The sequence below is a fragment of the Lucilia cuprina genome, chromosome 3 (genome assembly GCF_022045245.1).
Source record: "Lucilia cuprina isolate Lc7/37 chromosome 3, ASM2204524v1, whole genome shotgun sequence".
Taxonomy (NCBI): Eukaryota; Metazoa; Arthropoda; class Insecta; order Diptera; family Calliphoridae; genus Lucilia; species Lucilia cuprina.
The window spans coordinates 5,057,542-5,070,524 of NC_060951.1; the positions used below are offsets into that span (position 1 = coordinate 5,057,542).

A 12,983-nucleotide genomic window follows, 5' to 3' on the forward strand; every position below is an offset into this window, starting at 1 on the left:
ATTTTTCTTTATATTTCTTTTTACCATTTAAAAATATGTAGTTTTGTTAGTTTTACACTAAAACTTTTTGTAAATTTTATTTTTCAACACTTTTTCACTTAAAATAAACATTGAAATGTTGTTGTTTTTTTTATTAAAAAAGAAAACGTATTTGTCCTTTAGATTTTGGCATTAATGTTTGTTTTATTTGCTAATTTTTTTCACTTTTTTTGTTTATAATATAAAGGCAAACCGCTTACAACAATTATGTTTATTTATATATTTTTGTTGTTGTTTTTTTGTTAAATATTTATTAAAAAAATACTAAATTACTATTTAAGAAAATTACAATAATATTTAGGTTTCAAAGAAAAAAATCTAATTGCCACATAAACTAAAAAACTTTTCAACAAAATAGAAAAAAGCTTTTCAAAGCTGGAACTATGAAAAAAAGAACCCAAAAGTTTTAATTTAAAGTTTAACAAGATATTGTTGTTAATCTTTCCTTTTAAGGAATTTGTAACCAACATTAGGTAAAGTTTCCTTTAACCTTTAAGTTTAATTGTTTAAAATATTTATAACTAAATTAATCATAAAAAGAAAACAAATTTTAAGTAAGCTAAAAGAAAGACAGAAAAATTCATTCATTACTATCTATGGTTATTTCATAAACTAATTCCTCATCATCGGCCACATCATCTGGTGAGATTTCTTCGATTTTATGATGTTGCAGTAAATCATTATTTAACATAAATTGTCCTGTATGATGATGCTGCTGCTGGTGGTGGTGGTGTGTAGGTGATGCTGTTATTAAATGTTTATAATCACATTCATCTATAATTTGTACTGTTTCTAAAGCATTATCAGCATCTTCTTCGTCATCATCATGGCCATGAAGCAGGTGTTGTTGTGGATGTTGCTGTTGTTGTTGCGTGTGTAGCAGGTTATGTTCATTGGAGTGTTGAGAATATTGTTGACTACTATCATCTTCGTTGAGTATGTGTTGCTTGGCATCTTCTGCCTGCTGTAAAAGCTGTTGTTCCTCTTGCTGCTGCTGCTGTTGTTGTTGACCCTCTTCTTCCAGTTTACGTCGTGTATTATTGCGACATTGTATAGATCTTTTGTGAGCATCAAAATAATTGATATCGGTAAATTCTTCATTACAAATATGACACTCAAAGTGTGTCTGATGCAAATGATATTGTTTGCGATGTCGTGCCATTTTGTGTGCATCCCTACACTGCATACCACAAAAGGGACACACAATAATACGCCGTTTACCCATGTGCACGGCTCTTATATGTTCCTGCAGACTGAAATTTTTATAATAAGACTTGGGACAAAGGTCACATTTGAAACGTCGTTTCTTTTCGTGGGTAGCCTCCCGGTGCCGTTTCAATTGAGTATTTTGAGCAAAAGTTTTACCACACACCTCGCAAATATGATCTTTTTCCTGGTGGCGTCTTTGATTGTGAACCCTTAGATCTTGTTTAGTGGAAAAATATAATTTACACAATTCACACACATAGGGTCGTATGCCCATGTGACGTCTAGCATGTCCCGCCAAATATTTGCAATCTTTATAGGTTTCCTCACAATAAATACACTGATAACGATTAGTGCCCGGCACTAGATGCGTTTTAAGATGGGCGGTAATTTTTGTTCTACTCATAACATCCGGACAAATGCCACATTCCATGGGTAATTTTTCATCAGCCTCATTATTGGATACGGAAAACTCTACAATTGGTGTGCCGTCGGGATCATAGTCTACTATAGTGGCTACTAGTTCATCATACAGCATATACTTTCTGGCTACACCTTTGGGTCCCTTATCCTCGGGACAGGGTTGTGGTGGTGGTTTTTTGGGTTTTTCCTGTTTTACTTCCTTTTTATCTGGTATTATTAGCTGTTCTTCTACATCAATAGCTGACTGCTCCTCCTCTAAACCCACTTCCTCATATTCTACTTCCTGAAATTCCTCCTCTGGACCAAAACCATTTGCTGTATCTTCATCTATTAAATGATCTTCTTCTACATCTTGATCCATAAATTCATCTTTGAAATTTTTGGTTTCTTCTGGCGCCTGCCCCTCCTGCTCTTCCTGCTGTGTGGGTTCTACTACCTCTGCCTTAATATCTAAGGCCGTATCACATATTAAAAGTTGTTCTACATCTTCATCCAATTCTTCTACAATTTCATAATCATGCATTTCATCCTCCTCCTGGTCTTCCAGCTGCTGTTCTTCCTCATCGTCTTCTTCATAGAGAAAAGTCTCTTCGGGCAAATGTTCCGTGTGACGTTGTATTAACAAATCGTTGTCCACCACTACGCCATCGTCTATATCCTCACAATCATCTGCAATTTCTATACAATCGCGTGCAAATTCATATTCAATATATTCATCCATATCTTCGGCGGTATCACACATTTTCCTTACTTTAGTTTTTCAAAAATATTTTAATTTGTTGTTTTGCGTTAATTTTTATTGTAATTATCAAATTTTTAAAGATTTCTTTCGTATTTAAAGAAATTTCTGCGCGTTTTTCTTAAAAATTTCAAGTTTTTTTTTTACACACAGGCGTCAGCAAATGTCAAAATTTTTTGTTGTTCTTTTGTTGTTGTTGTCGTTTAGTGCATTTAACCAACATTCACAATAGTGTTTTAACATATGTGTCAAATATGTCATTTGTTTTGCAATCAAAATGATTTGTTTTGCTTTCTTTTTAAGTGAACACTGAGAGAAATTGTTTAGTTTTTAAGAGAATATTATTAATATTTTGAATTTTCTTTAAAAAATTATAAAATTTCTTAAAAATTTAGAAAATTTTTAATATTTTGTTTAAAGTAAAAGAGATTTTAAATAGTTTTTGTTGTATATAATAAAAAACCTCAACTTTGTTTATTTTTTTAAATCATTCACAATAGTTTCATCAAATTACTGTCAAATAAAAATGATGACCCGCCTAAGAATTTTACGAAAAATAAAACATTTTCTAATTTATATCAAACCCAAGTTCAAATCCTACCCAGACCAGAAAGTATTTTAATATTACAGTTTTTTTACTGTTTAATTAATGTAATATTAATTTTTTCTACATTTTCAACTCAAAAAATATATTTACTTTATATTTATTACAAATATTTAACATTATTTTTTCTTTCTATTACTTCTATATCTAAAACATTTACTTATTTTTATAAAGACATATGCCAAGACATTTTAAACCTATTACTATTGAATTGAAAAGCTTTTAGGCATTATCCATGGCAGCAATTTCATATAAAAGCTGTTGTTCCGCCTTAACCTTTTCGTGTTCATCAACCTCAATATTTTCTTGATCCTCAAGGTCTTCTATTTCATGTTCATTAACTATTTCATCGTGCATATCATGAGTGATCTCTTCGACCACAACTTCTTGCTGTTCTAATTGCTCTTGTTTGAATTGCTGATTCTGTTGATCTAGCTGTTGTTGACTATTTTCGTCCTCCACCTCCTCCTCATGCTGCTGCTGATTGTGTTGATACAATTGCCCATTATCCAATTGTTCTTCATAGTGGTATTGATGCAATTGATCGGGCAGTATTGTTTGATCATCTTGTTGTTGTTGCTGTAAATCCATTTCATCATAATTATCCTGTTTCTGTTGGAACAAATGACGTCCCAGTTTTTTACGACATTGTAAAGAACGACGATGGGCATCAAAGAAATCAATGTGATTAAATTCCAAACCACAAACACGACATTCAAATTTGCCCTGATTCAAATGCATATCCTTGCGATGTTGTGCCAACTTATGTGTATCCTTAAAGCGTAAATCACAGAAGGGACAATCGAGCAGCCTCCTATCACCATAATGCACGTTGCGTACATGTTCGGTCATGGCATATTTGCGCAGAAACTTTTTACCACAATGTTCACACTCATAGTTACGCTGCTGTTCGTGCACAAGTAAACGATGATGCCGTAAGGATGTATTTTGGGCAAATGTTTTGCCACACTGTTCGCAAATATGCTCCTTAGCTAAGTGTCGACGCTGTTCATGCACTTTAAGATCCTGTTTAGTGCAATAGTACATTTTACAAGGTACACAAACATATGGCCTAATACCCATATGCCTTCTAGCATGACCGGCAGCATAGGCCCGTGTAACAAAATCATCTTCGCAGTAAATACACTTGTAGCGCTTAGTGCCCGGCTTGAGGTGGGTCTTTAAATGAGCCTCCAGCTTAGATTTGTGCATAATGTCTGGGCAAACGCCACATTCCACTGGCAAACGTTCCGCCTCACGATCATCGGCAACCATGGAAAATTCTACTATGGGAGAACTGTCCTCATCATCGTAGTCTACAATCTCCGCACAAATACCATCAAACAGCATAAACTTACGCGGTACTCGTGGCAAATTAAGTCTCTTTCTTTTCTTTTCCAATTCTGCCCACAACTGTTGCGGTGTAGGCGGTTCTTCTATCACCTCTTCGTGCTGATACACTTCCAGCTGTTCGCCACTTTCCTCATCCATAATCTCATGCACCTCCTCCACCATCATCATCTGACCATCCTCTGTTATCATCATGGTAGCATCATCATCATCATTGTTTTGTTCCTCAACCACCTCACTTGTTTCTATCAACTCTTGGCCATCGGCCAGAAAAATAACACTACCATCATCACACTGTTCCAATTCTTCGCCTTCGGCCAAAACCACATAGTCAGCAGCATCAACGGCTATGTACTCGGTGTCTTCAACAATGGATTCAGTTTCACTCATAATAATAAATCGGAAATGTTTGTATTTTCAAAAAAAGTTTCACCGATGATTTTTGTGTAAAAATTATAGCGGCAGGAAAAAATTTACCAACGCTGCCTTAGCTAATAGTGTTGTTAAAAATGTAATAACAAAAGAAAAATGGTTACTTTTTCATTAATCGAGTACTTGTGGGGGGTGGGTAAATCCAACGTAAAACCAAGAACAAAGAAAATTTATTTGCTAACACACTTTAAAGGAAAAAAATTTCATAAATATTTTATAATTTAATATTTTAATTAAATTATTCTTATTTTTTAATAATTAAACATATTTTTCTAAAAGAACTCTGTGAACATAAAAGTAATCATAATAATTCACAATAGTACTGACACTTTAAGCATTCACCATAGGTGTGGTAGATATAACTGAGCGGAGGATATTTATATGACCGCCGTTAAATTATAGGCAAAACAACGCCGGCACGTCTGACCTGGTTAACACTAGGAAACTTTTGATTTTTGTGTGTGAGAGAAAGTGAAAGAAATATCAACCATATCTTTCTCTCTTTCCTAGCGTGAATCAGGTCTCTGCAAACGCAGTTTTTTACACTAAAAATCGCCAAAATGTTGTGATGGCTCGTCTGCAAACAAACTTGTTCGCAGAGACCATCGCCGTTTCGGCTTTAAGCTGACTAAGCCTAGCCGCCGTACGAAATATCAAAACCTCCGCCGCCGAAAAATTTTCAGCTTAATACGACTTTTTGCAATTTTTTTGTATAATTTACAGAATATTTTCGCTAAAGTTATGAAATTTTACAATATAAAATTAATTTGTTCTCATTTAAGCAAGTAATAATAAGCAACGACGATGTTCAGATATTTTCGTGTTTTTTACGCGCCTAATTCGAGTCGCTGCTACTTCAAACCAGCTTCGTTGACATCAAACCAGCTTCGTTGACATCAACCAAGCTGCCAACCTTTTTACATTTCTTGTATGTCATACCGGGTATCAAACATGTGTATTTTAAATGGGAAGTGCAGTTGATGTCAATTCTGTCGACTGCGAAAAGAAATTCTGCTAGAATTTTTCGCGCCTAACTGTTTTCTTCTTCTTTTTTTATTTGCAAAATAACCTGTTGTGGTTTGTGTGTGTGCAAAAATCTAAAAAGACAGAAATAAAATTTTTTAAATAAAAAAATATAATTTGTTAATAACAATTGAGCTTAGAAATTAATAAAATTTGTATGCTATACTAGATACCGAGGGTCATTGTGCAAAGAAATAACAACAGGCAAGTGTTGTGTGTTTAATTTAGTTAAATTGTTAATGACTTTGAAAATGTTTTTCCAGTCGGTGTTTTTTTTTCGTTTAATATCCAAAAGTGTTCATGGAAATCTCATGATTTTCCGTAGCGGTCGAAATATTTAATATGCATTTAGATCGTGTGTACATTTCTGCTCCTGTCTCCAAACTCTATGGTGGCGGAATGTATATTTACAAGAAACTGTGTTTCCCTGACCTAGAGGATACAATCTGTCTAAGCTGTCGTCTTATGTAGATGTTCCGGTGGAATGTTGTTATGGAGAAAATATTGTCATTTGCTATTTTGCTACAATGCTTGGATGCGATACTAACCATTGTGGGCTTTATGCCAACTTTAGATGCCTGAGAGTTGTCACACAACATGAACTGTTCAAAGAGGAAGAAGAAGAAAACAACGTTTTTCTGAAAGTATCCCTTCCGTTGTTTTTGTAACAGGTTGACTGTAACTGAATGTTCTTCGCTGGGAAAAGCACCGCTGTTGCTGAGTTGATACAGCTGTTGCTGATTTGATACAGCTGTTGCTGCCCAACAGTTCGACGGGACAGTCCCGAACTGATCACTTAACCTACCACTTGTGGTGGCCCCTAGCCACCTGACTACCCAGGTGACCGACGACCATTTTAACATGGGCTTGTCCTACGAGGAAGTCAATCGTCACTCTACACCCTACAAAGAGACTGTAAAGAGACAATTGCCTCCGCTCTCGCTTACAAAGTCTCGCCACTAAAGTGACGACTGTCTTTCGGAAGTACAAAAAACAACTTTTAAGACTATAATCTCTAGGTTACTGGAGGACAGTAAAAAGACGACTGTCTCCGCCTTTGCTTACAAGGAGGACACTAAAGTGACGACTGTCTTCATACTCGATTACAAAGAGTACATTCATGACGAATGAACCAAAACATATGAATTACGATCATCCAGGTGGTGAACTATTAGTGGAAATCTTGTGTCTTTTTCGTATGCATTGACTCTTTGTCGAACTGCTGAGTGAGTTGCCAATCTTAAGCCGATTGCAGATCGGTTCGTTCCGGAGCAGAGATCCAGTTGTCCATTCCTTTCACTTGATATTCACTTGATTGTATCAAGAATGACAAAATAACTTAAGAAATAAGAAAATGTGTGTTTGGATTTGAATGAATATCGTTTTAAATGTCCAGGAAGGACAGGTGAGCAATTTGCATACTCAAAATTGTTTGGCTCCATTACAATACACAACAAAGATGATCTTAGTTTGCATTATATAAATCTTGAAAGAAATGGTTGGCATATCCTTAAAGCCGCCCTTGTTGGTGGGACGTATCCTATGTGTATTGGATTCTAAGGTATTGGTAATCAATGCAGAGTGTACGAAAAAGCAACAAATCTTCGTTGTTGTAACAGTTCGACGGTGGCCGCTAGTTTTTTCCTGGGGAAACACTTTCAATTGATACAGCTGCCTCGGGTTTGCTAATCTTTGGCTGAGTATGACTCTGTTCGTTGCGCAGCATAAATCCAATTGTCGTCAAAACAATTCTTCAATTATTTTCCAGTTGTAATGATGTCGAATGTAATACTATTGTAATGCCCATTACAGTTGCTGTGTTTGCAGGTGAGTTTTAGTTAGTACACACAGTTTTTAGTTTGAACTTTTTCTTGTTAGTACTTGAGACCAATAATTTTTGTTCGCAATTGGTTGTGAATAAGCATTTTAAAGTTGTTATTCGTTTTTTGAAGCGGTTCTAGAACTTAGTTCTTAAATCAATCATTTTGGTTCAAATTTGTCAATCGAGATTCTAGAAGCTAGTTCTAGAGAAGCTTTATAGAATCGGTTCTAGAGCTAGTTCTTTAATCTATGCGTTTTGTTTGAATTTGTCAATCTAGATGCTAGTTCTAGAGAAGTTTTAGAGAACATACCGAACGTATATGTATTATGGAGAATTAGTTCCCCTTTTCAAAGTTTCTGTTCGAAATTATAAAGATTTGGAATAATTTTGTGTTCTGAAGAAGCATTTTGAAGTCGTAATTCGTTCTTTGAAGAGGTTCTCGAACTAGTTCTTAAGTCAATCATTTTTGTTCAAATTTGTCTATCTAGAAGCTAGTTCTAGAGCAGCTTTAGAGAACATACCAAATGTATATGTATTATGGAGATTTAGTTCCCTTTTTTAAAGTTTCTCTTCGAAATTATAAAAATTTGGAAAAATTTTGTATTCTTAAGAAGTATTTTGAATTCGATATTTGTTTTTTGAAGTGGTTCTAGAACTAGTTCTTAAATCAATCATTTTTGTTTAAATTTGTCAATCGAGAAGCTAGTTCTAGAGCAGCTTTTTAGAACATACCAAATGTATATGTATTATGGAGATTTAGTTCCCTTTTTTAAAGTTTTTGTTCGAAATTATAAAGATTTAGAAAAATTTTGTGTTCTGAAGAAACATTTTGAAATCGATATAATCGAAGAAGAAGAACTAGTTCTGAAATCAATGCTTTTTTGTTTGAATTTGTCAATATCGAAGCTAGTTCTAGAGAACATACCAAATCTATATGTATTATGGAGAATTTGTTCCCTTTTTAAAGTTTCTGTTCGAAATTATAAAGATTTGGAATAATTTTGTGTTCTGAAGAAGCATTTTGAAGTCGTTATTCGTTCTTTGAAACGGTTCTAAAACTAGTTCTTAAATCAATCTAGATGCTAGTTCTAGAGAAGTTTTCGAGAGCATACACAGTGAATCAATTAAGTCGTTTGCATATGTAAAATTTTATAAATTTTAAGAAAAAACTTTTTCTGAACAATTATTTTTAGCAAAATAAAGCAATTTGTTTGTTGTAGTTTTTAAAGAATAACTTTAATTTTAATTTTCTACTATAAAAAGTAAAATCGTTATATTAATTAACGAGATTTTTGATAAAATGTGAACGTATTGTTTATTTTTGGCTTTTTTGTTCATTTTTTTAATATTGCTGCATTATTTTATAAAATTTAATATTTTTATTACTCCTATATTTGAGAATAACATTTTTTAGAAATTTTAGTAGTAAAACGACTAAATTTGGACATTTCCTAAACGATTTATTATCTTATACCTATCAGAATTTATCAATATTTGACTAAACATGAAATCCATCGTTTCTTTCATTAGATTTCGAAAATAATAAGTAATTTTGAATTGAATGCATGATATATTAGATAATCAATGGATTTGAACCTAGAAAAAATGTTTTGTGAGGTATAAATTTATATATTATAACAAAATTAATACGGGTTTTTGATCATTTTGTATTGATAAACAAAAACTACATTACGGAAACTCCATCTATTTGGGGAGTATTGTGTATATTTCATTTAGAATTGTATAATATTGATTCTTATTCAATAAATCTAACACTAAATCCCATCCTAGCCACTCTAAGTATGGGGACATCATCATATACCACTATAGAACTATTAAATGCTAAAATCTTGATTTTCTATCTCATATTTTAAATTCTTTATTTTATGAATAAGATACAGTAGGCGTATTTGGATCTGGTCAGGTTATTCTTGATTTGGGTTCTTAATATATCTAAAAGTGTATGTGTTAGGTGAAAAATATTGCTTTTGTTGACATTACGGTATGATAACCACCTCTATTTTAAAATATCTAAATTTGGTATATTTCCTGTACTACACGACATTTCACTTTACATTGGTTCCAAGCAACCTAAGGTCTGTTTAGAGGTCTAAATTTAAACATAGTTTTGATCCTATGTTCGTATATAGATTTTGAAAAAGATAAATCAGGAGTCCAATAGTTTTCCTTGGATACAAGTCGCCTCCCTTTGGCAGTTAAAGATTTTGAAAGAGCACTTAATATGCAAAATACTTTATTGACATGCAAATTCTGATGAATAATAATAAAATGCAACAACAAATGCACCAAAATTTGTATTTTAATATTTTTTCTAATTTTTCCCATTTTACACAATCTCTATTTTTAATTGGAAAACATATATTTACTTTTTACCTGTTTTTTTTCGAATTTTATTTATAAACAAAAAGCAAAATTCTCTTAAAAAAAAGGTAGGCAAAAAACTTAGTTGATTCACTGTATGCATTATGAAGAATTAGTTAATTTTTCAAAGTTTCTATTTGAATTAATAAGAATTTTATGTAAATAATTGTGAATATATTGAACAAAATAACTTTAATATTTTAGATTTTTGTTTGTAGAATTTACATTTCATAAGTTTTTAGTTTTTTTTTTTATGCTCATCATTTCATAACATTTGCCTACATTAATATATAATATAATTTAACTTTTATTTTTTTACTAAGAATAATAATTTTTATATTGTCTAATTTCAGTTGTTTATTAGAATTTTAATATAAACACAGTTTAAATAGAATTTAACGGATAAATAATAAGAAAACATAAAAGAAAAAACAACTAACGAATAATATGTACCGCTTTAAACAACTACAACAGCAACAAAAACAAAAACAACAACATAATAATCAACATTTTCAACAACAAAAACAACACCTCATCAAACAAACAACGTGCAATGAACGCATTAAAAAAAAACAAAAAAAGGTTTATACAAAAGTGTTGCAAAAGCCGGTCAAGTGTAACAGTGCCACAAAAGGTTTACTTCTTCTGTTCATATACAAGAACTACGGTTAAGACAAACAACTAAAGTAAAGTGCTTTAAGAGTAAACACCAACAAAAATAGCAACAACCAAACATGTGCCACAAATTGTTTACACTCTTAACAAAAAAAAGTTAAAAAAGAAGAGTTTAAAAGAGCGCCTGCGTAATGTAAAGTGTTTGTGTAGAAGTTTTCGTTTGATGGAAACATTTAACCAAGGTAAGTTTGTTGTAAATATATTTTTTATATTTTTTCTTATTAAAATCTACTAGCTAAAACAGATTTGTTGTTGGTTTTTTTGTTTAATTGAAAATATGAATGAAAAAAACTGACCGTAACAGAAAATGATTTTATTAAAGAGGTATTTAAAAAGACAGGTGATTAAGATGTTAGTTAGTGTTGTTAAAGAGTGGTGGTCTTAACGGTCAATGCTACTGTAATTACTTTTAATAAACTGTTGTCTTATGGGTAGGTAGAGTAGAGAAACTGGAAGGAGGGAAGGTTAAAACAAATTGAAATTTGATAAATGTAATGACAAATTTTGAAGAAGAGTTCCTAATTATCTATCTATTTATCTATCTATCTATCTATCTATCTATCTATCTATCTATCTATCTATCTATCTATCTATCTATCTATCTATCTATCTATCTATCTATCTATCTATCTATCTATCTATCTATCTATCTATCTATCTATCTATCTATCTATCTATCTATCTATCTATCTATCTATCTATCTATCTATCTATCTATCTATCTATCTATCTATCTATCTATCTATCTATCTATCTATCTATCTATCTAACTAAGGAACCAACTAACTAACTAACTAACTAACGATCCAACTAACTAAGTAGCGAATCAACTAACTAACTCACTAACTAATATTAGTTAGAATTGTCTCTTCAGCTGAATTTGAGTTAAAGTATTTTAATTAGAAAAACTCGCAAAAAAAACCTTAGAAAAATGAAGAATTTTTTAAAAAACAAAGTTTTGCTAAATTTTAGTTTATTTAAATTCTAATTTACATTTACATTTGTTTAATTTCCTTTTAAAAGAAAATTTCCCTTTTGCTAATTTCCTAAATGTAACCTGCCAAAAACTAACGGTTAAATAAAATAGTAGCCAACTAGCTGTCACTCATTCATGTAAATTTGTTAACATTTGTTTACATCTGCTCCAATAGATGAGAGTATTTCTTTTGGCAAAAGTTGGCAACAGCTCTTTGTTATTGTTTTTTTTTGTTATTTTTTCTTGCTGTTTTGTTTACTTTTCTTGTTTACTTTTTCTACTGTTATGATTATTATGTTGTTGTTGTTGTTTTACTACTGCTACTAGCAACACTTTACTCAACATGATTATGATTAGAGTGTTGTTAGCATAATGATGTTTTACTTAACAAATGATCATTTTCTTTTATTTGTTATTTCTTTTATTATTATTATAATGATGATGATGATAGTTTTTCATGGTTTTTGTTATTAAGCCAGGCTAGAGTGCTGCTGCTTCTTAGCTTGTTTAAGTGATAAGCTTTTGTTATTACAGTTTTAAACGCGCTTGCGAGTGGTTAGTTTAACATTTTTAAGGCGCATGCGTGTGTTTTGTTAAAATAAAAAATAAACTTCTCTCGTTTAAAGCAAACATTTTTTTTCGCAGTTTTCATAGAAAAACCTTGTCTCGTTATTAAAATAAAACAACTTCAAACTGTTTTTGAGTGTGTGTGTGTGTGTGTTTGTTTGCCGTCAAACCTGCCATTTTATTCCTGTGTTTATTTTAAACATCTTTGAAGAGAAAAAAAAGTAAATTTTGTTTTATTATATTGATGTTGTTGTCGTTTTGTTGCCGGTTTAAAATTGTGTCAATTCTAAGTGGAACATACTATATTAGTGTACCGGTTGTCCAGTCTTTAACAAAAAAAGTGTGTTACAAATAATTTATTACTTTATTTTGATGAAAAATTTTTGTGCAAATTTTCCAATACCAAAAAAAGAAAGAAAATTAGTTTAAAATATTTGCTAAAGAAAAAATCCATATAAAAATTCTTTTAAATTATTAAAGAATTATTAAACAATTACTAAAGCCTTAAATGGTTTTGTAAAGGAATCTTGGCTTTCATTAAGATAGGTAAGAATTTTAATAAATAAACAACCGTTAAAAGGCCATTTGATTTAATTTAATATTATTACAAACAAAATTGTAACAAAAAATTCCAGCTGAATAGGAATTTTAAGCAGCTGAATTGCATTTAAAGCAGCTGAATTGCATTTTTTTTTTAAATTTATGAAATTCTAAAGAAAAACTTTAAATTTATTAAAAAAAGTTT

The 12,983-nt window shown here is 31.5% G+C and overlaps 3 protein-coding genes across 8 annotated transcripts in view; 1 reads left to right on the plus strand and 2 right to left on the minus strand.

The window, feature by feature from the left end:
- Positions 1-346: 346 nt before the first annotated feature.
- On the minus strand, positions 347-2,536 carry LOC124418951 (zinc finger and BTB domain-containing protein 47-like). The gene has a single exon (XM_046946965.1). The coding sequence runs from the start codon at positions 2,408-2,410 to the stop codon at positions 620-622; it is 1,791 nt and encodes a 596-aa protein (XP_046802921.1). The 5' UTR covers positions 2,411-2,536; the 3' UTR covers positions 347-619.
- A 527-nt stretch (positions 2,537-3,063) lies between these two features.
- Positions 3,064-4,867, minus strand: LOC111674915 (zinc finger and SCAN domain-containing protein 12). The gene has a single exon (XM_023435598.2). It carries the CDS (start codon positions 4,749-4,751, stop codon positions 3,234-3,236), a length of 1,518 nt encoding a protein of 505 aa, XP_023291366.1. The 5' UTR covers positions 4,752-4,867; the 3' UTR covers positions 3,064-3,233.
- Positions 4,868-6,832: 1,965 nt separating this feature from the next.
- The window catches only part of LOC111674923, a 38,046-nt gene continuing 31,895 nt past the window's right edge, over positions 6,833-12,983 (plus strand). For 3 of the 6 annotated variants that reach the window (XM_046946739.1, XM_046946743.1, XM_046946744.1), the window contains exon 1: positions 12,256-12,784. The gene's annotated coding sequence lies outside the window, so the exon portion shown is untranslated. Of the gene's footprint in view, positions 7,644-10,373; positions 10,878-12,254; positions 12,785-12,983 lie in introns of those variants that run through there. The other 3 variants (XM_046946741.1, XM_046946742.1, XM_046946740.1) reach the window with 2 other exon arrangements.